We start from the raw sequence: 25,513 nt of genomic DNA on the forward strand, positions 1-25,513 counted from the left end.
GAGTTTCTCATTATTTTTAGGTGCTATTTTTTTGTGATACTAAGTCAGTAATTTGAAATAACTTAGTAATTATTCTGAGATAATAAATATTGCATGAGAAAGTTTCTCATCAATTTAAGCGTCTAACTCATTATTCTGAGATGCTTAGTCATTTATTTTTAGATCAATAAGTTTTTGGTTTTGATTAAATATCTTAGGTACTTAGTGTTTAATTTTAGATAAGACATTTTTTTGATATTTTGTCATTCATTTTAAGATTAGTAAGTTATTATTTTGAGTGAATTTTTTTCATTATTTTTAGGTACTAATTCACTATTTTGAGATACTAAGTCAATAATGTGAAATAAGTTAGTAATTATTCTGAGAAACTAACTCATCATTTTGAGATATTAACTCAGAATTTTAAGAAAATTTCCCATCACTGTGAGCCTCTAACTCATTATTACAAGATCCTTACTCATTATTTTGGGATAAGTAGGTTATTACTTTTGAGTGTCTTACTTTCATTGCTTGAGATAAGTTTAATCATTTTTTTGATACTTTGCCATGTATTTGAAGAAAAGTTATTATGCAGAGAAAGTTTCTCATTATAGTGACTTACAGAATACTTTTATGGCAGAAATGAGCGTCCATACCAATGACTGTCATTTAGAAACAAATGTTTTGTAGACGTTTTGACACATCATAGCAGAAAGAGCACAGGCGTGATTAATAACATTAATGATGGCAGCATTCATCGAGCCTTCATGAGTAACAGCTGCGCTATTCCCACTCCTCTCACAATGTGTGCAGAGAACAAAGTCTACCATCACACCACATGCAGAGTGTTCAACAAAGCTTCGACACATTATTCCTTCGTTTTTTTATAACTTTATGCACAACAGCCGTCCATCATTGCATGATGTTGAGCCTGCAGTGTACTGTGAGTGTGACATCTTCATTGTGCTGCCTGTCAATGATGTTACAGGTCGTCAGCGTAAACCAATCAATGCCCAAATCCAATTCACTGTGACTCACTCCCACCTGAAGTCAGTGTGAGACCCATTTCAGCTTTTCTCTTTGGTTTCAGTGACAAAAACAAGATCAAGACTACAAGGCTGATTTTTTTTTTTCAAAAATAAAAGCTTGGCTTCTTTTATAAAAAATAGCTTCATGAGTTTTCTCCATTATTCTTATTAAGACAGCATGCACATTGTACCATGTCTTATGTGATTATAATGATCTTACTTTAAACCAAACTGTCTCTCAACATCAGCCACACTGTGCAATGCCAACAAATTTTGTTGCATCTTCTTTTTGCAGCATCTTAATGCATCATATGAGCCGTTCTGTTAGTTTCTCCATTTGTCTGTGTTTTTTCTTTATCTGTAACACACAGGGTTCTCTCAGCCACCACAGAGAATAATCCCCAGGCTTTACCTTCCAGAGGAGTCCCTCGTACTTCTTGACATGGCGGGTCATACCCTGCGAGGGACACGGATGAGAAACACACAGACAGTAAAAAACAAATCAAAGAAAAACATCAAAGTAACTTTAGGAAGCCCATTTGCACTCACTCGATGAACGCTGCCTTCAAGGACCTGCTTCATTGCTGTATCACTTGCCAGGTCAAACGCCGTCTGGCCTGTGAGGTGTGTACACACAAGACAAGTGAGGCTGTCGTACAACATGTATACAGCAGGAAAAAAAACACAGAGTCTGTGATATTTAAAGCTTAATGACAACTGTTAGAAATATCAAGGGGTCGTTGACATCCAAACCAGCCCCCGCTTGTGCCTCTCGTGTTCTTACTTTTTTTTTTTGCACTGATAATCTCGTCGAGTCACAGAAATAAACAAAGTATTTGGCAAAAATAAGGTCAGAATAAATTTCTGTAGAGGTGAGAGTTGTTTACTCAGTCTGTTGCTGTTCCTGTTTGAGCAAAGGACCTCATGTAGTGAGTTAAAATTGTTGTTCACTTAACACCAGAGGGAATATTTTTGATACAAGCAGCAGTCTTACACAACTATAGAGATGAGTGGTTGGTTAACGGATGAGGCCAGTGTTATTATATATTATTCATACTGATGTTTTTATTATTGATTAAAAATGTTGTTGACGTCATAAAGCCCATAAAATGACTAAAACCAACAATGTGTCAGACCATCCTGTGGCTCACCCTCAAGCTCATTGCAGCCAACAGTGTGCTTAATTGATGTCTTGGAGCTCTGTGGCCCAGAGGAATAAGCTGTGGTTTTGGTCTTTTCATTGGAAGAACAGAGAATACGACCGGCCTTATCCTTTCAAGACAGGAGGGAATTCATGATTGCCAGCTCGGCTGGTGAGACTTACCTTTCTTGTTCTTAATGTTGGGGCTGGCTCCACTTTTAAGCAGCTTCAGGGCACACTGCTTCTGGCCTCGATAGGCTGCAGAGTGCAGCGGAGTGTTGCCCAGCAGATCTGTGCAGTTGATGTCTGGGGTCTTCTTCCTGCTGAGCTGCAGCAAACACACAGGACAAAAACAGATGGCTTGTCTGGTGCCAAATATCCTGCAGCTCTTTATTATTCTGCTAAGGAGTGAAGCACGACTCTTTGATTTCTCACTCTGTGTCCAAGAGCTAAAGTAGTTAGGATTGCTCAAAATCTTGATGCCAGTGTCCATTTTGTTAGCTTCTCTTTCTTTCAGAGCAGTTTGCTAATGAGGCTTCTGTGGACAATTGTTCTGCTGTCACTAAGAGTTAAAGGGCGTAGCAGAGAGTACACATGTCTGGACTTGTGAATGTGTGACAATATCTGAGAGTGTAGCATTGTGACATGCTCACAGTGACAGACTGATATTGCCATCCCTGTAGCCATATGACTAGTGTAGCTAATAAAATCTGAATTGAATTTAAAGGAGCACATCACCCCCCAAATCAATTACCTACGTTACACTGAATTTGTCGAGAAAACGCTGTTTTTCTCGCCTGCCTCCATGGTGAATCGAGAATCCAAAAACAGAGAAAAGTCTTGATGACTGTAGTAAAAGGAGGCCACGTTTAACTTCAGCAAAAGTATATCAAAACATCTGTTTTGTAACTCTCACACAGGTGGTGCAGTATTTGCATGGTTGGTGTCTCTTCATCCAGTCTCATGGTCAGTACTTCCCAAACAGACAGCCCTTTCTGACAGGGCTTTCCACAAAACACTTTCGGTATGATACCTTTGGAGCCAACAGTAACCCTTCAGATATGGTACCTAGACCCTAGCGTTTCCACTACAGACAGTACCCTTAAATGTGGGCGGGGTTGTTGTAACTCACTGCTCCGTCCAGCACTCGCTGTATTTCCTCATCAGCGGTGACACAGATGGAAGTCTGCACCTGGTTTATCGTCCACAGAACGAAGCTGCATGCCGACAACATGCAGTGAGAGTCTCTCTCCATGGGATATTTAAAAATAGCAGCTTTGTGCATTTAGTCCTTCTCAAGCAAGCTCAGGGGTTTAGTGTTGCTGTAGCCCACAGGAACAACGCTCCACTATGCTTTTTTTTTTTTGAGCGAGGATTAGAATATATGCACTTCACATAACCCAGTTGAAATTAATATATATATTAACGCTTGAGGATCCACTCATTACTAAAAGTGTATGTCATACAAAAACTAAAGTGATGGTCAAAGTTGTCATAAGTAAACGTTCCACCTTAAAAGTTGCAGTAACTTTACCTGGCTGAGCACAAGTGCTGCTGGTCTACCGCTGCCTCAGTCAGTTTGCTACTGTAAATTACTTTTTGTCAATATAGTCTGGCTCTGAACAGAGCATATATACGTTTCAATATCTGTTTAGTTCCATGGTGGAGAGGCCTGTCTGTTTGGGAAGTTCTAAGCATTCGACTGGAAAAATGATTATTGGATTACACTGCATGAGTTGTGTGAGAGTTTGAGAACAGATGTGTTGATATAGTAATGTTGTTGAACGCAGTCCCCAATGACTTGAATTCATTAAGAATATTTGCCTTTTTTTTGGATTCTCTGTTCAACATGGAGGTCTGCCAGAGGAACAAAGTTTTGCTAAAATGCAGCTGCACGGTGAAAACAAGCAGCAGATACAATGACACATCATGACATTACATGACACAACACATTCTACTTCTGATGTACACGGAAAGCAAAAAGACAAATAGGGTGGAGAACATTTACAAAGTTAGGTCACTAGCTCTGTTGTCACTGTATAGAGATGTTTTGATGTGTTCAATTCATCAAGACTTTTCTCCATTTTTCTGTTCTTGGTTCACTGTGAAGGTGTGTGAGAAAAAAAGAGGCTAACACAGGGTGAGTAACTGATTTACAAATGGTGATTTAAGGGTTAAAGTATTCTCTTAATGTGCAGAAACCTTCATTTTTTTCCACCATAGGAGCTGCAAAACTGTGCCCAGATTATGAGAGGATGTTCCATACTTTCATAGGTCAAAAGTAAGATTTTATATAGAGCATGTTTCCGACTCCCATTTCATATCTTTGTGAGTATTGAATCAACGATCAGCATCTGGCACTAACCAGCTGAGTTAGAGATGAAAGGTCTCCTTCTCGTGCAGCTTCCAAAAGTTCCTCCTCCAGTTTCCTCTCCTCTGTTCTCTCAGCCGCTGGTTTTGGTAAAATGACGGGATTCACAAGAGGAAATGAGGGATGATTTTACAATGTATACATCAAATAGACACCTTGTATGGAATAATATAAAAAGATTAAACATAGAGAAAGATAAATCTGTTTCTGTGAAATTAGATGAGGACATGCCTCTCTCACCTTCTAACATGCTTCTGATCTCTGCATTCTGAGTGACATCTTTGGGTATCTGTGCTGTCCCATTGATGACAGTAGCACATGCATCATAGTGCAGCAGCAGCATGACAACCTCCTGATCAATACGTGATTGATTTATTGATTGATTGACTGATTGACTGAATGGATGAATAAATGCATGCACAAAACCATATTTTCAACAAAGACACGAGGAGAGCAGAAAGAAATTTAAAATCTGAATGGAAGATGCATTCAGGTACCTTTCTTCCTGTGAAGGCAGCTTTGTGCAGCGGTGTATCTCCCACATTGTTGGGCAAGTTAACATCTGCACCTGCCTGCAGGGGGCGACACACACAGATAACACACACGTTAGCCATGCAGTTATTTAAAATCTGAAGCAAAATTTAGAAATTAAAGGTCCAGTGTGAAGGATTTAAGGGGATATACTGGCAGAAATGGCATCTAATATAATAAGTATATTTTCTTTAGTTTATAATCACCTGAAAACAAGAATTGTTGTGTTTTTGTTACCTTGGAATGAGCTGTTTATATCTACATAGGGAGTGGGTCATTGTCCACAGAGATCGCCATGTCACATCGTTTCTACAGTAGCCCAGAATGGACAAACCAAACACTGGTCCTAGATACAGCCATTGATGTTTTGACATTGGCCACCAAAGTTAGCAGCCCCTCCACGACGAGATCGTCCAAAAAGCACAGATTTTTTTGTGTGACACTGCTTTACTCTGAGTTTTTACCAGTATTAATCACCAGGACAGTTTGTTTTGGAGCAGAAGAGGCCTCTGTGGACATTTCGGCTGCTTGTAAAAACCTCCTGGACCTCCTGGCGAGGTGTAGTCTCTTACACAGACGCCGATGACGTCAGCACGCTTGCTGACTCTGTCGTCTGTGGACATTCCCATAGGAAAGTTGTAACAGAACTAGTGCTGGCTCCCAGCGGCAGTGATGTGATTGGATCCAAATCTATGTACTTCCGTACTTCCTCGACCAATGGCTGATTAGCTTTGCCTTACACCCGCCTACACCGGAATTGCTGTTTCCCGAATTGTTGTCCGTAGTACAACAGAAAAGGAAGTGTTCAGTGCATCGCAAGAAGAGATTAAAATGAATATGATTTCATTTGATTCAGCTATATTGCAGAGCTGCAACGTCTCTGTTACATGTAGCACACGTGCTGTACCTATGGCAACGCCGTCACATGGTCTGGATATCCCGGCCCATTTCTATTACAAAACGAAAGCTGAATGTCCCCAGACTCCCATTCCGAAGTAAGGGAGACTGGTCACGCGAGACTAGACGAGGTGCACCGCACTTAAAAAAGACAAAACAAAACAAACAAAAAAAACGTTTGCTGCACCTTTTTATTGTTGCCAGGCAACCATCCTATCACCTCCTAAGACTAACCTTCCCGTGTAATCAATCTACTGTTAGTAGTAGTAGACTGTGATTGAGGGTGAGAGGCTGTCAGCAAAAAGTTTGTTGGGCACAGGGAAACGGAGAATTGTGTGGGTACATGAGACCCTAATAAAAAAGGGTGGTTTCGGGGAGTACCATCACTTGGTCCGGAAGCTTTGCCTCGATGATGGCCATTTAAAGGCATATTTTAGGATGACTCAGGGGCAGTCTGACAACCAGCTGTCTATCGTCAGGCATAATAGCTCTGGGTATCCGAATCACCTGAATGGACAACAGGAAAAAAGGTGATGAAAACATAGATGACGAGGAGTGTTTTTCCGCTCTGAGCTGAAGTTTTCAACTCAAGGAGTTCAGAGTGCTCCAGGAAAAATGCCTGGTGCTTTGTGGCCTGTCTCTGACATGCCAAACAACATTGGAGAACTGATTTGTAATGTGAAACTGCCTTATTCAGTGTATTTAACTGGCGTGTTTGTTTTGGAGAGGTGACCTCTGCGGATAACTCGGCTCAGAGTAAAAACCCCTGAATATCTGGATCATAATAAGGTGAGCACACAGCCTGTTTGTTTCGCAGAGGATAGGACCTCTGCAGATAATTTGGCCCCTGGTTAAAATCTCCTAAACAATGAAAAGGAATTTAAACAGGGAAAAGTTTCAGCAGGTTGCAATCTGCAATCCTCACCACTAGATGCCATTAAATCCCCCTAAATCTTACACACTGCTCCTTTAAAATGTTTTTTAATAAACAAACAAAAGAAAACCTTCAGTAACTCCTCCACCACATCTTTGTGTCCAAAGTAACAGGCCAGGTGAAGAGGTGTCCATCCCAGATTGGACTTTCTCTTACCTGAGAAAACAGCACACAGTGTTACACCACACGCTGTGATTGACAGTGTTTGCTGAAAAATGTCACGAACCTTTGCAGTTTATGTTGATCTGTGTCTCTTCCTTTATCGTGGACATGAGGAGCCTCTGAATGCCCTGCAGATCTCCATTGCGGGCGAACCGCAGGAACTGCTCCTCTGGCTCCAGCTCCTCCATTGACCCCTGCGGAGGACACGCAAGAGAGAAACAGCGACAGCACAAAAAGATGCTCTTTATTTCTGTGACTCGACTGTGATTAAAAAGATGCTTTCAGAGCAGATTTCAGATGAGTTATGGGCAGAGGGGTTAGATGGGATCAAAGCATGTTCCATCAATGCTAGACTTTAACTTATTCAGTTTAAAGTTGACCATCGGCTGCACCGAACCCAACAGTATCTTTTATTCTGTCTCTGCTACCTGTGATAAGTGCAAGCAGAGTGACAGCTCATCTTCTCTGGTCTTGCCCCGAGCTCAAGAGTTTCTGGGGATGACATTTTTCATTTGTACAGCGACATATACAGCAGACAGCTAATCCCTGATAGTCTGTGTGATATTGGGTTGCTCCAACTACTCTTTGATTCTTCCCCGAGCATTAAAACGGGCCCTCATCTTTGGTTTGATCACAGCAAAAAGATTTATCCTGAGAGAGTGGATTTCAGTTTCCCCTCCTTGCTTTAAAAAATGGCTAAATGACACAGTTTCTTGTCTAAATTTTGAAGAAAGTCTGTATAGTCTGTTTAACCCCACCCCAAGATTCTTAAGATTTGGGGACCCTTTGTTGAACATACAGGAGAGGGAGGTGTCAACCTGGGAACTGAGTGTATCAGACCATTTATGTTGGTAAATGGACTGCACTTGTATCTCACCTTTCTAGTCTTCTGACCACTCAAAGCTCTTTTACACTACATGTCATATTCACCTATTCACGCACACATTCACACACTCGTGGAAAAGGCTACTGTACAGGGTGCCACCTGCTACTCAGTGACCATTCACATGCTCTCACACACCAAAATTTGGGGTTCAGTATCTTGCCTAAGGATACTTGCAGAATGGAGGAGCTGGGGATCGAACCGCCGATCTTACGATTGGTGGACAATCTGCTGTACCTCTGAGCAGAGGTATTGTACTGTATTGGCTGCTAACTATCTAGAGCCAGTGGTTGGTTTGTCTGCTCTGGGCTACTGTAGAAACACAGTGGTGAACATGGCGATCTCTGTGGACAAAGATCTGCTCCCTATGCAGACATGATCGGCTCTTCGTACGGTAACAAAAAGACAACCATTGTTAGCTTCAGGAGATTATACACTAAAGAAAACATACTTATTATATTCCTATTCTGCCAGTTTATCCCCCTAAATCCGACACACTTGACGCTTAAACAACAGCTTCCACTGTTGTCTGTGCTCTGTGTGATGAGTAAACTGAGCGTGATTTGCAAAATCAGTGCAGTGCACCTTTACAGTGAGTTCAGCCTGGAGGTGTTGTCTCTGGTTATATATCCTAACAAGTCATCATCGCTCATTGTTTAAGACACGTGAGGACAAAGTCACAAGAGTGTTTTGTGACACAGTGAGGAAAAAGCAGTTGTCAGAGTGATTACAGAAAGGTGGCTGTCACCAGACTGGCTTTACAGGAAGGAAACAAGTTCTCCCTTTCCCCTTTATACAGTCTCAGTCCACATGACGCTGTGCGTTTGCAGTAAAACCTTGGTATGCAGAGAAAAAAAAAGAAAAAAGGGCTGCTGTATGTGATGTCATGAAATGTCATGTGGCTATGGTGGAGAATCTACGAACCACAGATGACAAATCAGATGTCAGACTGGCACTCAAACAGGTTTACCTGGAGCTGAGGAGCATGTGACAGTAACGGTTACTCAGCCAGTCTTTCTACTGCACACTGCAGTCACGGGGATACACCTGTGAACTCTGACTATATATTGTAACGACATAAGTATGACGCATGCAGTGCTTTCTTTGGTGTTTACTTTCTCAATATTTATTAAAATCCGGTTTTAATTAGCATTTTCATTACTTTATTATGATGTTCAGTTTGATCTCTCTATTCTTGACTCTCATTTGAGCAGTTTTTTAAATTATTTTATCAAACCTATAATAATTTCGGTCATTTTAAAGCAACAAATAAACAAATACATTTCCTGTGTTTTATTTCTTTTGTGAGATTTTGCTACTTGTCTTTGTCTTATGTGATAGTAACCTGAATATTATGGGGTTTTAGACTGACAAAACAAGCAGTATGAATACGTCACCTTTGGCTTCATTTCATTTCATGCTGTTTTACTTTCTACTTCTGTCCCACTACATGCCAGACGGAACGACTCTGTGTCCCACTACATTCATTTGCAAACTGTACTAGTTACAAGTGACTTTTCAGATTAAAAATTAACATTAAAATCACATGATGAGCTGCATGTAAAACAAAAACACATTGTTAGATACATCTTTCCTTTAAACTTCTCAGATGGTTTAACTTACATAACTGTGTGAGGCCCAGAGGTGTTAAAATATTCAATATCTCACAAAAAAAGCAGTGTAGAAAAAAAATAATAATACAAATGTGTTTGCAGTACTTAGTTTTCTCCTTTCCTCTTATATTAATCACCTTACGCAACCCCTCGTATTTATATGGTGACGTTTTAGATGGGGCGTGGCCTTAATGTCTTGAAACCACTGGACTAACCTGCATGACTGCATCAGTATTAATTATTTATTAATGTAATTCATAATAACATATCAGTCACAGGCATTTTCCTGAGACTTGTGTACTTTTACTTTACTAAGAGTTTGAATGCAGGATTATTTTTAACATAAATGAAATGGCTGTTTCTTCCACCACTGCTGTCTTGGGACTTTTTATATTTGCTTTTCCAGATTCTAAATAAAAACTAAAGTACTTAGAAAATATAACAATAAGAGTACTATCATGCAACTACTAGTTGTAATAATAATAATAATAATAATAATAATAATGTATAGAATAACATATCAGCAGCAACTAATCAGAATTGTAATCTGGAATTTTCTTTGATTCATTGCTGCATTACAAAACCATTATTAAGAGAAAATGAAATTAACAATAAAAACAATTTTTGCAATAATCACCAGACATGATAACAGATGTTTGTTTACCAGCAAGCAGGACAAACAGTGAGCCAGACACTTACTTCTTCAACACTCCCAGTCCTGAGAGGTAAAACCCAGGGTACGGGACTCTCACAGGCCCCTCGGTGGTCCTACATGTGATGTTTTAAGCCCCTCTGAGCCGCTTCCTGCTGCGCTACTGCTGCACAAACGTCGCGGCGCACATCGGCCGACACATCACACCGTCACACACACATTCCCCAATTATCGTCCTCAACTGACGCTGAGCTGAGCGATGGCGAAATATAGCTGTCTCTGTCTGTTTCACACACACGCCTCTGTTTACACTCACATCAGCTGATCTTCGAAGAGCGGAAGTCGCCCCGCAGCATCGTTTGCGCCTTTCAAAATAAAAGCTGTGAGCGTTGTTTTAAACGCAGAAATACATTTCCAGTGACATAAAACACACGCGTTACTTTATATATCACGCGAAATTAAAATATATATATTCACAAATTGAATTCTTTGTTGGTTGCGCTTTGTATTTGGCGTCATCCTTGTCGTAATGCTTTTTACTTTGTTGAGTGAAAACACGTCAGAACCCGGAAGACAAACACCCAATCCGCTCTGCCCTGGANCGTCATCCTTGTCGTAATGCTTTTTACTTTGTTGAGTGAAAACACGTCAGAACCCGGAAGACAAAACACCCAATCCGCTCTGCCCTGGAAGCTGTTTACTTCCCCACATGCAGACTGCTCCTCAACATGTAGTTCATGTGACTTAAATTATATATAATCTGTGTTTTTTCACTGATTTATTTTCATATTTTCTGTAGCCGACACTTGAACTGATGGCCGACATCTTACATCCGGGGAATGAAGGAGATCTACAGGCTCAAGTAATAAATATTTCTGCTTTTACAAGCTGTCTGATAAAGTTAAGACAACTTGGCAAGTTGGGTTCAATGTCTATTTTTGTTGTGGTGTTTTTGACGTGCAGAGAGAGTATATGCCAGATGGTTACTGTTGGCATGTGAACCCATGGGTGAACTAGACAGGTGAAAATATTACTGATAATAACTTCAGGCAGGCTGACACAAGCAATGGAACAGAGAGGAACAGACACACACACACTGCAGGTTGCTCCCAAGGTGATGTGATGTGATGTTTGAAGCCCAGCAGGCTCGGCAAGAGATGGACTCAAATTAACACCCTCACAAGCACCCATAATTAGATGTGTGTGCCAGAACAGATGCACATGTCTTTGTTGTAGTTCAGCTCCAGTGCCTCTCCTGTATCGCCATGACAATCACAGAGCTATCCAATTTTCCAAGAAATAAATAGCTTGCTAGGTGCTCCTTAAAAAACGACAGAAGGTTGTTTGATGGTGAAACTTGGAAAATGGGATTAAAATCTTTTTTGTCATGCAGCAGAAATTTTCTTTTTTCCATCCAGATGGTCAGAGGTCTTTGACAATTCTATAAAAGCAGTTGGTTCACTATTTCGGGAAACAAGTCTATTCATTTTCTTACAGAGATGTAGATAAGATTGATACGACTCTTATGTCTGTACAGTAAACTTCTACTGGCTCCGTTTGAAGGTAAGACAGTCCACCTCCTTACACCTCTAAAGCTCATTAATTAGCACATTTAAAGGTCCAGTGTAGGGACACACGATAATATCGGCACATCGTCGGTATGAGCCGATATTGGCTTTAAAGTGAAATATCAGAATCAGCCAACATGCTTTTTCTTATTTAGCACAATGGGTGACTATTACATACATTAGAAAGTATTGTTCATTGTTTCATGTCTCCATCTGCTGGTGGGCCATCATGATAAGAGTATGCATGCAGAGAGACTTGATGACCGCTAAGATTAGGTGGCGAAAAAAGTGCTGTGACCTGTCTCAGAGTGATGATCTCCAACGCCAAGGACAGAGTCAAGTTCTCCACTTCAGGAGAGCTGGGCACAGGAAACGTCAAGCTGTTAAAAAAGTGGATATATCGATATTGGTCTCAGTATTGGTCATACTAGTTGTTCAGTCCAATATCGTGCATACCTAGTCCAGCATGTAGGATCTGGGGTCATCTATTGTCAGAAATGTTACACAGTATTGAACTATTCACCTGAAATTAAGAATCTTTGGGTTTTCGTTACATTATATTTATACACATACTGTAGCAGGTCCTCTCCCACTGAGCCTGCCATGTCTTTTACAGTAGCCCAGAAAGGACAAATCAACCACTGGCTCTAGAGAGGGCCATCCACATTTTGTGTTTTTGTGTTGGCCATTATAGTTCTCCTGCATGCTTAACACACGGGGGAAGTTTCAGTTCTGCAACTTGACTGCTATTTGCCTCTAAATCTTACACGCTGGACCTTTAATGTGCCAGACAACCAGTGGAGACTCCAGGAAGTTACTTCTCCTGATCAAGAAATAGTCCCAAGACTATTTTTGTTCGGATTTATACAAACAAGATAACTGTTAGTACGTTAATTAGTGAGCTTTACAGGTGCTGACATGTAGACTTTGGCACCTCTGGTCAAAGCCTAACTGTTTCCCCAGTTTTTCAGTCTTTATGCTAAGCTAAGCTAACTGGCTTCTGGCTCCAACTACATGTGTGCTGTACAGACATGATAGTGGTATCAGTCTTCTCATCTAACTCTCAGCAAAAAAGCATCTAAGTATATTTCCTAAAATGATGAAGGTGAGGTTTAAAGTTTTTTCAAAGACCACTATATGTGACTTTTTTGGAAAATCAAATTTGTACTTCTGTGCCTAAACTGAGATTAATTGTACTTTAGAGGTATATCATGCAGTTTGTTTGTTAACATCGCCAGTGAAGGGCAAAGCCAAGCCCAGATTCACTTTCATTTTGGAACAAGCTTCATCCGCTTGGCGTTTCACCCATAGACTGTATAAAATAATGGATGTAGCCACTGTGACTTCCCTCATTCTGAAGCCTGGAGTCTGGCATTTTGGCAGTAGCCATCTTGATTTTTTGGAGCCAGAAGGATCGGACTCACAGACCCAGATGACGCCTCGCAGAGAGCTTGTCACACATGCAGCCCCACCCTTAAATATACAGAAGTTTAAGCCTTAATAAAATGCAAACAGGTGAGTTTAGGTGAAATTATCTATAGATTTTACTCACTTCTGGAGCCAGCCTCAAGTGGCCATTATAGGAACTGCAGTTTTTAGCTCTTTGCTTTGGCTTCATTTTTCAGCTCTGGATGTTGCCACTTGGTTTCACCTCGCTGTATTTGTGTTTTTTCAGCGCTGTGCCTCAATTTTCATGGCTCGCTCTTTATAAAGTCCAGATCTTACCTGTGTGCAGAGCCCAGGAAGGTACAGGCAGAGAGCAGAGTCTCAGCAGATAAAAACACAGCCAGACACTTCTAGCGGGGCATAAGTATGGTGGTCATGGGATTACTTCTGTCTGAGTCTGTGCATTGTTTTTTAGGGAAAATCCTGCATAGTATATCTTTAATATTGTGTGCTTTTGATGTCTCTGTGTGCAGCTGATTTTGATGTTATTTAAAAAATATATTAGGTCAGAGTTTAAAGCCTTCAGTAAACTTCAGGTCCAAATGCTGAAATAACCTTATGGATAGATTCATACTTCATGTCCACAGACACATATGATAGATGTTTTTCTTTGTTATTGTTTCCTATGGTCCAGATCGAAGAGGTCGAGGCTCTGTCTTCCATCTACGGGGATGAATGGTGCGTTATAGACGAAGCATCCAGAATATTTTGCATCAAAATATCCGACGACTTGGATGAGCCAAAACTGACAGCATGTTTGCAGGTAGAGACACAGAGATCTTTATTGTTCTCTTGTTTGTAACCCAGTTTATGATGTTTTTTTCTTCTCATTGATCAGATAATTCTCCCACCTGATTACCCGAGTGTCGCCCCGCCCATCTACCAGATTAAGTGAGTCTATTTGCCTTTCAAATTTAATCTAGCGGAGATCTGCTGAATTGCTAGAACAACATCCCACTCTAAAGCCCACTCGTACTCCTACTCAATAACCCTGTGTTTGCTCTCGGCTTTTGTAGTGCCGCGTGGTTGCGAGGCCCCGAGAGGACCAAATTGGCAAACAGCCTGGAAGACCTCTATGTGTGAGTGCTTCTCATGATTTCTGACTTCACCGGGAGGCACTGTAGGGTGATATTAGCCACAACAAAAGCTTATACGATTGTGTCCACAGTGCTATGTCTGTGTTGTCTGTGTCTCTCAGAGAGTCCACCCTCATGTGTATTTATTGCAATTTCAACAGGGAGCATGTGGGGGAGAGCATCCTCTATCTGTGGGTGGAGAAAATTAGAGAGTTCCTCGTGGAGAAATCCCAGAGCTCAGACACAGGTGAGGTGTGATAAATGAAATCCATGCTCGAGAGACACACTCATTCAAGCACATCCTAATGACTTGAATTTACATTTGATAACATTTATCAGTCCAGGAAAGCTTATTTCTTAACACAGCAAATACAGGAATCTCATTTGTTCACTAAGCCCCTCCCCTCTTAGCTGCTGTTGCTACACCTGTCAGTGATGATGGTGACAGATTTTGTGCATCCACCCCGGCAATAACTGTGGCTGGAGGCTTTATATTATACATCCATATGTCCGTCTGTCCCTTCATACGTCCATCCTGTTCCCGTGAATGTGATATCTCAAGAACGCCTCACTGGAATTTCTTTAAATGTGGTTAGATGAGTAGACATTGGTGGTCATAGGTCAAGGTCACTGTGGTCGTGCACCCGTCTCATTCTCATGATTGCAAAGAACACCTGGGGGGAATTTCTTAAAAGTTTGCCCGAACATCTACATGGACTCAAGGATGAACCGCTTAGAATTTGGTGGTTGAAAGTCAAAGGTCATGATTACTGTGACCTTGCATCTGGCTCATTTCTGGAATGTGATCTTTTAAGAAGTCCTTGAGGGAATTTCCTCAGATTTTGCCCAAACATCTACATGGACTCAAGGATGAACCGATTAGACTTTGGTGGTTGAAAAGTCAAAGGTCATGATCACTGTGACCTTGCATCTGGCTCATTTTTGGAAGGCTATATTTTAAGAAGGTCTTGAGGGAATTTCCTCAAATTTTGCACAAACATTTATGTGGACTCAAGGATGATGATGAAGGATGATCAAGGATGATTTTTGATGATTTTGTCATCAAGGTCAAAGGTCAAGATCACTGTGACCTTGCATCCGGCTCATTTCTGGAAGGCGATATCTCAAGAAGGCCTTGATGGAATTTCCTCAAATTTGGCACAAATGTCCACTTGGACTCAAGAATGAACTGATTAGAATTTAATGGTCAAAGGTCACTGTGACCTCACAAAACATGTTTTGGCCATAACTCAGGAAATCATATGGTAGTTAAGACAAAATTTCACACAAATGTCCAACAGGATAAAATGATAAAAGGTCAGCTTCATTGTGACATCATAAGGATCTGCAAAAACAATTTTCTGGCCATTACTCAACTCTGTATCTCAGGAACAGAAGGGGGGACATGTGGTCAGATACTGAGCTGGTGTCCATCTTGAAACTGTGCTGATTGTAACGCCAGGGCCACACCGGACGCGGAAGCGCTGCGAATAGCCTCGAAGCGCCGAGAAGCGAAGCCAGTTTCCTTTCCGTGCCCATGTTAACCGATTGTGTCATCCACACCGGCCGCGCCGCGCAGCTCCGTGGCTGGTGCTGCAGCGATTGTTTCGGCGTCTGGTCTATTTTCTGCGCGAGCCGCGAGCGAATGTGTTAAGCCGGGCAGGAATATAGGCTATACATATTAGTCAGTGGTATCTAAACAGCACGAGAGAGATGAACACACACACACACACACACACACTCACACCCACTAACACACACACACACACACACACACACACTCATACGTGTGGACAAATGCGCATCTGGTGTGAACGGGCTCGCGTGAGAATTTCGGTGCGCTGCGCTTCGCGGCACTTCGCTGGCAGTGTGGCCCTGGCGTAAAGCTCTTCTGTGCTTCCAGGGGGGGAGATATGTGTGATACATCCATGTTTTCACTGACATGCATGTAAACTGTGCCTACAACTTGACTGGTTTGTGGAGGTGTACAATAGCGAGGTGATAATTCTAGTTGATTTTAAGCTTGTGTGAACAAAACCAGGCATCTAATTGGATGGATAATGTTTACTACAGAAAAAGGTAAATGGATAAGTAACACAATCATTAGACTGATGCTTTAATCTTTTCATTTTTAAACATTGTGCCTCACTTTTAAAAGAGAAGCATCCCTGACAGGTGTTTTTCTAAAGTGACATGTAACCCCACAAAATAATGTAGTTAGCTAATGACATGACCCTTGTGTTTGGAGGGAACGCTGGATTACTACCGCACATAGCTAGTTAGATGGGCATACTAACTTTTGCAGCTGAGGTGAGAGCAGCAAACATTCAAGCAAACATCATTTAATGAATTTGTAATGAACTCAGAAACATGAAGAGCATGTCAGGCAGTTTTCCTGTGCCCTTAGCTCCATGTTGTGTAACATTAACTTTATTATACTAACTTGTACACCAAAATTATTTCACCACATTTACCCACTACTCTACAATCACCCCAGTGTTATGTTTGACTAACTTTTTATTTTCCCTACCCTGCAAAAAAAAATCAAGTTTAGAGTTCTTTTTCTACTTTCCTCCAGGTGTTCTGGGAATGCCCACCTGTTGCTCATTCTTTGAAGGCGGTCTTCCTTTCACTTGTTAGATATATTCTCCTCGACCATGCCAGTGTCTATAACTGTTTACTCCTGAATTATTTATCTCAGCTGCCAGCTCCTGGGTACCAGAGAAGACCTATTTTTGCTGACCTTAATACAGCCAAGAAACAGGTTGCTATGAGGTGAAAAAAAAAAATCCTGACAAACTTTCAGGGTGCAGCTGGATGCTCATGTTTCTCGGTGTAATTTATTTGGAGTGGTCCACTGCTTGTATGGTCAGAGTTAAGGAGTCTATTATTGGTTTATCATCAGCTACCAACTGCCTGTTCGCAGTAGTTGGTCCAAGAGTGTTGGAGGAGAGTGAGTTTTTTTTGCCCTTGGTTTTGTGTGTAGGATTTAGGAGGATATGTTGGCAGAAATGGAATATAATATAATTAATATGTTTTCTTTAGTGTACAATCGCCTGAAAGTATGAACCGTTGTGTTTTTGTTACCTCAGAATGAGACATTTATATCTACACAGGAATCGGGTCCTGGCCTATGGAGTCTGCCATGTTGCGCCGCTGTGTTTTGACAGGAGCCCAGAAGGGACAAACCAAACACTGGCTATAGACAGTGCCATTTATGGTTTTGTGTCAGCCGCTGTAGTTAGCAGTGAAAATTGGCACATATTTGCAGGCGCTGAGCCAAACAGCATACGATTGATTTGTAATGTGAAACTGCTTTATTTGGTGTTTTTACTGGTTTTAATCACCTGGTCTGGTTGTTTTTGAGTGGAGGAGACCTCTGTGGATAACTCAGCTCTTGGTAAAAACCTTCTGAACAATAAACATCCAAGGAATTCTAACTTTGAGAAGTTTCAGCTGGTTTTAATGTGCAGTCCTCACAGCTAGATTTCACTCAAATCTTACATCTGGACCTTTAATGCACATGTTCATTTAATGCAGATGTGGTGACAATTTACAATGTGATTCTTTAAATGTTTTTAAATGTCTATCACAATTGCTCTGTTCTGCTGAAACTCAGTATTTACTGCTGACTTGCATGAAAATTGAGAGGCTCCGCTATTGCTGTAAAAAAAAAAGAAAAAGGCCCATTGAAGAGAATAGGGATGACACGACTCTCTCTTAACACGACTCAGGAGTACATGATAACATGCATACATGTTAAAAGCTCTGATGAAACCTGCTGTTTATCAGAGGGGTGATTATTTGATTATGTTTTATGAACGAGTAGTATCAAAGCTCCGGATGAATACTCCCCTATCTGGAGCCTCGTCTAAGTTCTGCTAAGGTGCACCTCCATTAGTACTACAGCTGTCTGATGTGGTCTAGAGCTGTGATAAGATGAGCACAAAGGCCTGTGGGGGCATTAAAAAAGCCTTCTGTGTCTGACTTTGAGTGACTGCATTGAATTAAGATCAATATCTATGTAATGGCTTCTGTTACCTTGGCAGACTCTTTTGAAGTGTAAAAAGCGTAAAAGATTCCCAAATTAAAGATTTTCTACAAGTGTCAGCGTGCATCAGGTTTTCTGGAGGAGCCTTGGTTATCTACAGCCGAGCCCAGCAGTATCCATTATCGAGGTAGGCTCTGCTTTCTTTTGAGCAACAAGTCTGAAAATATTAACTGTCCTCCTCCCCATTGTTGTGTGGTATAAAATTGTCCTCTCTTCGCGATTCATGTGGTAATAAGTATAACTGGCCACAGCACTTAAGCTCAGAGGAGTGGGACTGACAGCTTATTCCCATTCAAATGACGGGGACACGGTGGAGAGAGGGAGAAAGGGGGGGGGGGAGTGATGAGGCTGAAGATGCACATTTCATAGAAAAGGAAATGAAAAGGGAGTAAACATAACAGAGGACATGACAAGAAAGAGAAATAATGATGATGATGAAGTTTGGCTGAATGAGAGCAGATGGAAAGCGAAGGATGAAAAACATCAGAGACACCAAATGTTTGTTCTCCCAAATATGAAGTCCCATTTACTTTTAATGAATTTTGGCAGCAATTGTGCTTCTGGGTGCTTCTATTCATGCGCGGAACAAACACTGAAGGCATTAGTCAGCTTCACATTGTCACTGAACGCTTGTTAGATTTATGACCAGTTCAATTTGATCATTCGTTTTTATTATGTCCATCTAAGAGCTGTTTTTTCCTTTCTTGAAAAGGCGTACCTATTTCTCATGAGTAACATTAAAGGATACGGCTGATCTTCTATATTTATAATAATGCTTATACATATTATGAGCTACCCCATTAAAAAACAGCAACACCAACAATGAATTTATTCTACCAATAAGGATTGTCAGGGAGCCCAAGAAACCTTCACTTGCAAAATATCAAATGTCAAATTAACAACGAGGAAGGGACTCAAAGTGTTGACAAAGAAACACAGACTGGCCACATAAAGATGCAAAGGAGCTGCAAAGAGACACAAAGTAACTACAATATGGGCGAAACATCTACAAAGAGACAGAACAACCACAACGAGACACAAAAAGAATTGAAAGTGAAAAGTCACCTCACAGAGACACAAATTTACCTCAAAGAGATGCAAAACCACCACACAGTCTGGAGCCCTTTTTACACACCAACAATGAATTCATCCCACCAATAACTTTAAGGTCCAGTGTGTGGGATTAAGGGCGTCTATTAGCAGAAATGGAACATAATATTCATAATTATGTTTTCATTAGTTGATAATTACTTCTTGGACGTTAGTCTGGGGCGCCGTCAGCCATTAGGTGTGCTAGCCGCTCCCCCCTTGGATCTCCGCAAGGGATGTGAGTGCTAGCCGCTCCCCCCTTGGATCTCCGCAAGGGATGTGAGGCCTCTAAAACTTCACCAGAGCCTCCCTCGGCATGAGGGTGAGTAGATAATGGCTGAATTTTCATTTTTGGGTGCACTATCTCTTTAAATGGTGTGCTATGATGCAAATTTAGGTGTGCCATGGGAGTTTGTGATAACCACATACTATTATTGCAACAATTTTCTGGGCCTGTACAAAAAGTTATGAATTAATTTTTAATTGACTGTATCAGCATGTTGTGCACACCAATTTCTTAATAAAGAGGCAAACTCCAGCTAAGAATTTAATTTAATCTAAAAAACCTTCATGGGGAACCTATTTGTTGCTGTTTGCACATGGGAATTATAAGTGTGTGATACATCAAAAGCCCTGATTAGCAGTCAGTGTGAGGGATGATAACATTTAAAAGGAAAAAGCCATGAGTGGGACAATGGATCGCTTTACGACCTACCACTGAAAAGAAAGGGAAAGAAAACTGTCAGTCGACAGTGTCACGAAAACTACCTGTCTTGTTCTTATTTTTATTGGTTTATTGTAAATGTCGTGATATGAGTAATAACACACGTTATAGAAGCTATTGTGCATAGATATATTTACGGGTGTGCCTTGAGATTTTGGTTCGTCCTTTGTGGTGGCTTGGGCACAAAAAGTTTGAAAAGCACTACTCTACACAGTGAGGGGAGGGATATTCAGTTGGTTGTAATCTGCAACTTAACTGCTAGTTGCCACTAAATCCTACACACAGGGTCTTTGAGGCATCTCAGATGAGTGTATCAACATTTTACCAACTCAGACCTTCTCTCACCTGGACTATTGTGGATTGACAGTAAGAGAAGAACATTCATCAGCCGCTTTTACGCAGAGATCGATACGATGCGATGCGATGCGATGCGATGCGATGCGATACGATATACTTTATTGCCCCAAATGTGTCTTGGACTCAGGAGCTGCACAGGTATTGCTGCCCTACAGTAATAGTCCAGAAGAAATGAAAATCATACACTGTAAAAAAAACAAACAAACATAAAAACAGATAATACATATAACAGTATTGCACATTAGCCATTCATGTATTGCACATAACCCCAAGATTATGCTGTAGGGCCACTACAAAGTCCTTTCTTTACACCGCCTTTGCATTTTTACACAGAACCAAACAATGGCGTCATCATGCTGCTCCAGTGTGTGACTGTAGACAGCATACCGACATCACAGAAGCAAAAGAGGCATGACGGGTGTGACGTGTAACATAACAGCGTCAACCTCTGGTGTGACATATAACATGTGTCAGCAGCACTTTCTAAACAATAACAATGGCGTTATATAACAATCATTTACCTTCCCTGTGATATGGCAGCTGATCCTGCCCTCTCAGGGGGTAAGGAGCTCCTGGACCTCATTGTGTTCCCACTTTGCGGACATTTTCAGCTGCTGTACTTCTTCTTTGAGTTAGCTGCTAACTGCTATCAGCTGCTTTTTAAATCTCCCTGCGGCTGGTTGCACACATAATACGTTGTTATGTTGTTATCCTGCTGGCTGTCCCTTTGATATAGATGTTGATTTGGCGCTGTTATTACCTCCGCTGCTGGCTTAAGGGCGAGACAACACTGTCCCTCCTATCTGCAATCATACCTTTCATGAGGCATGCTGAATAGCAGCGTGACATTCCCTCTTTGAACAGGCAGTGTAAAAGGGGCTATAGGGTAAGGAAATCAATCTGAAACAATAAAAGTGAGGGAGATATGTCCTCCTGCTGTTGTTGATACTGTAGAGCACCAAATGTATGTTAAAGCTGGCATGTGGAACTTTTGTCTCGGGTGTGATTGCGTGGGAAAGTAGCCACAGAAACCAGAAAACACAGCTTTGGTGTACTGCGCATTACAAGAGAGCTTTCCCTGGTGGCGATAGGCTTAATCAGCATTGTGTGAACTTGTTTGGCGAGGGCTTGAATGTAACAGATGGTCATTTATATGTAAAAGTCCGGCACTCAAGCTTTAATCCACGGTTGAAAATAGTCCCACACAAATTCACTGATCTAAATTTCCCTGTTTGAGTAATGTTTGCTAAAAACTACATGGAACAGCTGCTGTAGGAAATTATTTTGGGTTTGAAGCTGGCTGCCACAGAACGGCTGTGAAAGCTGGATGGTACCGAGAGACAGACTCACACATTATTGGTTTTACAAAAAATATATATATAAAATATGGCCTTATCCAACAAGCAAGAAAGCAAGAAAATTCACAAGGTCATTGTTATAGTTTAACTTTATTTTTAGCACATTTGTGTCCATCAACAGATTTAGGCTGCGCTCACACACAGCTCACCTTTGTTTCCATAACAACTGAGCACTACTTTCAGGTCACCTGCTGATCTTTTGTATCCAGTCCCACTGCATTAGCTGTCAGTGGATACGGGACATTATACAACAGTAACTTATGAACTCGGCCACTTTCTGCACTGGCACTTTTCCCTGTGTGTGTTGTTAACAAAGGTGTAACTGGGGGCGCCCAGTGGGTCACCTGGTAGAGTGGGAGCTCCATGTACCAAGACTGTGTCCTTGCTGCAGCAGCGTGAGTTCAATTCCAGCCTGCAGCCATTTGCTGCATGTTAGCTATCCTATCAAAAAACAAAAACAAACAAGAAAACAGAAACCAATCTTAAAAAACAAAAGCAAATGTGGAACTGAGTATCTGTCATGGTTAACTGTCCAAGGGAACAAATATGTTGAAGTCACTCAGCTAAAACCATTCTCAGTTAATGATGGCACTCTGATCAGTCGGTTTGTGTAATCCTTGCTACACATCATATCGGCGTCTTCACTGGTCCCACAAAGGTAGTATCAGTCTAATAACTGGTGTCATCCATTATGAATTGTCTGTCTTGGTGTCATAGGTCATGAAACCATCTTAGTGTCGATGTTAAGGTCATGTTTGGTACTAAGTTGCTCAGTAGGTGTCATTTTAATGACAAGCTGCCATGTTTGTAGACATCAGTGACGACCTTTACAGACACCAGGTTTGAGATTTCCAAAAAAGAGGACACTTGGCCCGGCCACGAGATAGCCTACTTAAATGATACTCGCAGTTTACTCAAAGATGCCTTATAATTTTAATATATTTAAAGTTTATATGTATGGATAGAATATTCAGTTATATTACAAAATAATATCTCTCAAAGACAGAAATTCAGATAGGCCCCAATAGATAGGGGACACATACACACACTAGAGTGTGGCTACCCGATCAAAAATGTATAAATTGTATTCAGGCTCGGGTCAGATTCGGTCAGCTTTCAGTGAAAATGTAGTGTAAAAATAAATAAAATCCTATTGTCTGTCCTGTTTATTGCTTGGGCACTGTTATTTATGTGACAACACCTGAACAGAACACACACACACATTGGCTGTTTGTTTCTACCTCTCTCCTCGCTGGAAGCCTCGGACCATCCGCCGCCCGCTCTCGTCTCAAACACGGAGGTCTCCCTCTCTGCGGAGCACCACGGCGCACGCCCGGCCTGTTAAATAGCCTGTAACCATAACAGCTGTGTGACACAAACTCAGTGCTTTAGTCATTAAATAATTTCGGGCTCGGTTCGGTTTCGGACATAACACAACAGAATGACAGAACACACAACAGAATTCGGACAGAATTATGCGGCCCGTGCCGCACTCTAACACACACACACACACACACACACAAACACACACACACAAGGAAAACCGGACATTATCATCAGTTTATAAACACCCCCCGGACGCCCCGGACAGGACGTCAAAAGTGGACATGTCCGGGCAAAAGAGGACGTTTGATCAGTAATGACCTTTACAGACACCAGGTTTGAGATTTCCAAAAAAAGCTTTTCATAGAAAGCTGTTGTGTTTTGTTTTTGTTTTGTTAACCAATGCCCTGTTTTTGATGTATTTTAAGAAGCCTTTCATAACACCTTGGTCATAGGGACTAATGATGAAAAAAGGCCTCGAGGCTAATTCAGGCTTCTTTTTTTTTTTAACCATGTGCATTTATTAATTTTCACAGTCTCTTTTCTCCAAACTAAAACACAACATTTCCATTTCCATTGACACTGGGGCCGCCAGAGATGTGTCCCTAGCACTTTTTGAAGTGGCTGATTTTGTCCCCCATTGCTTTTAAAAAGCATAATTTGTTAAAAAGGTTTTTTAAGAATAGCTTGCTTCAAGAAATGTTTACTAATGAATGAGAAATGTTTATTGCCATGTAAATATAGAAGAAACACATGTGCAATGTCTGAAAAACAAATTATGTAAGCAAATAAACAAAACAAAAACACCCCCCACATACACGTTTAAAAAAGATTCTGCCACAAACAAAAGAGGACAGAAGAGTTTATTTTTCCGACATGTGTGTTGATTCTGCAGGGATAACATTAAGTTAGAAAGTCTGTCTACAGGAGAATAAATATTTATAAAGCAATAAAGATACCTAGGTGCCTTACTGCATTTGAATTTTCATCTGGCACCTGAATTTGTGTTTTCCTTTGCATAAACAAAGACATTTTCATCATAAGTTGATGCATATAAATCACAGAAATGAAGTGTTAGAGGCTGAAAACTTCCTGAGTGACAACCCCTAGAACCATGCTTAATATGTGTCTCCATGGATGGATTACAGAATGGGCCTACTGGGCGTAGGCCAAGGGGCCCAAAGTGTCAGGGGGCCCAAGGAACCTTCACTTGCAACATGTCAAATGTCAAATTAACACATACCAACGAGGAAGAGACTCAAAGTGTCTACAAAGAGACACAGAATGGGCAGAAAAAGACGCAAAGTAGCTGCAAAGAGACACAAAGTAACTACAAAATGGGCAAAGCATCTACAAAGAGACAAAGAACAACCACAAGGAGACACAAAAAGACTCAAAAGTGAAAAATTACCTCAAAAAATTGCAGAACCACCACATAGTCTGTAGCCATTTGTACACAGAGATCGTGCTATAGGGCCACTAGGAAGTCCCTTCTTCACGCCTCCTTTGCATTTTTACACAGAACCAAATGACAGCTGCATCATATTGCTCCAGAGTGTGATTTTCAAAAGCATGCTGGCATTGCAGAACCAAAAGAGGCATGATGGGCTTGACGTGTTACATATTACATGTGCGTCCACAGCACTTAATAAAGCATAACATGACAGTAACAATTATTTACTTTCTCTGTTATATGGCAGCGGATCTCTTTCTTTGTTAGGAGGGTAAGGTGCTCCCAAATCTCATTATTTTCCCAATTTTCAACTGTTGTTCTTTTCTTTGAGTTAGCTGCTAACTGTTATTAGCTGCTTTTTAACCTCTCTAACTCCGCCAGGACACCGACGTCCTCACTCCCCTCCTCCTCTGTTAAATGGTATCTCCCAGGCGCACTACGTCATCAAACCATGTGATGTTTGGTATTGCCGGATTCAGCAAGCTCTCAACTTTTTAAAAATAACATCGTTTTTCGATGAGTGGTGACAAGTCATGTCATGCCGTTTTTCGACGGGAAAAGTTAAAGGATTACTTGCGATCTTATGGAGCTGTTAGCGGGGACGTAGCTGTTCTATAAAAGGTAAGAGTCTCACTCCTACCACTATTTTTGGCTGAGATATACCGTCTAGAAAGTGGGATCATAACTTTCACGTTTCATATGGCTTTATTTGGTGATATTTTATGGTGTTTCTGTGTCATAAACAACATCAGCTATCATAATCACACCTGATTTCAATAAGGTACAATGTTTGAAGCTGGCTGAGTGTTGTTTGATCACTGACAGTACTGTTTTGAAGCCGAGTGACCGACTTGTCATTTGGAGCTCCGCCTGGATC

General features: G+C 41.1%; 2 protein-coding genes across 6 annotated transcripts in view; one reads left to right on the forward strand and one right to left on the reverse strand.

Annotated features, from left to right (window-relative positions):
- Window positions 1-10,512, reverse strand: part of osbpl1a (oxysterol binding protein-like 1A) — a 49,791-nt gene extending 39,279 nt beyond the window's left edge. For 2 of the 3 annotated variants that reach the window (XM_050055044.1, XM_050055043.1), the window contains exons 1-9: window positions 10,239-10,512; window positions 7,108-7,237; window positions 6,952-7,037; window positions 5,017-5,091; window positions 4,760-4,871; window positions 4,514-4,599; window positions 2,332-2,476; window positions 1,557-1,624; window positions 1,420-1,464 (exon numbers count right to left, since the gene is read on the reverse strand). In XM_050055044.1, the coding sequence (XP_049911001.1) occupies window positions 1,420-1,464; window positions 1,557-1,624; window positions 2,332-2,476; window positions 4,514-4,599; window positions 4,760-4,871; window positions 5,017-5,091; window positions 6,952-7,037; window positions 7,108-7,231 (741 nt within the window). In that variant the 5' untranslated portion in view covers window positions 7,232-7,237; window positions 10,239-10,512. Of the gene's footprint in view, window positions 1-1,419; window positions 1,465-1,556; window positions 1,625-2,331; window positions 2,477-4,513; window positions 4,600-4,759; window positions 4,872-5,016; window positions 5,092-6,951; window positions 7,038-7,107; window positions 7,238-10,238 lie in introns of those variants that run through there. The other variant, XM_050055045.1, reaches the window with a different exon arrangement.
- Window positions 10,513-10,885: 373 nt separating this feature from the next.
- The window catches only part of impact (impact RWD domain protein), a 46,166-nt gene continuing 31,538 nt past the window's right edge, over window positions 10,886-25,513 (forward strand). For 2 of the 3 annotated variants that reach the window (XM_050055519.1, XM_050055520.1), the window contains exons 1-5: window positions 10,886-11,053; window positions 13,840-13,968; window positions 14,044-14,096; window positions 14,222-14,284; window positions 14,443-14,528. In XM_050055519.1, the coding sequence (XP_049911476.1) occupies window positions 11,006-11,053; window positions 13,840-13,968; window positions 14,044-14,096; window positions 14,222-14,284; window positions 14,443-14,528 (379 nt within the window). In that variant the 5' untranslated portion in view covers window positions 10,886-11,005. The remainder of the gene's footprint in view (window positions 11,054-13,839; window positions 13,969-14,043; window positions 14,097-14,221; window positions 14,285-14,442; window positions 14,529-25,513) is intronic. The other variant, XM_050055521.1, reaches the window with a different exon arrangement.

Source organism: Epinephelus moara, chromosome 10 (genome assembly GCF_006386435.1).
Source record: "Epinephelus moara isolate mb chromosome 10, YSFRI_EMoa_1.0, whole genome shotgun sequence".
Lineage (NCBI taxonomy): Eukaryota > Metazoa > Chordata > Actinopteri > Perciformes > Serranidae > Epinephelus > Epinephelus moara.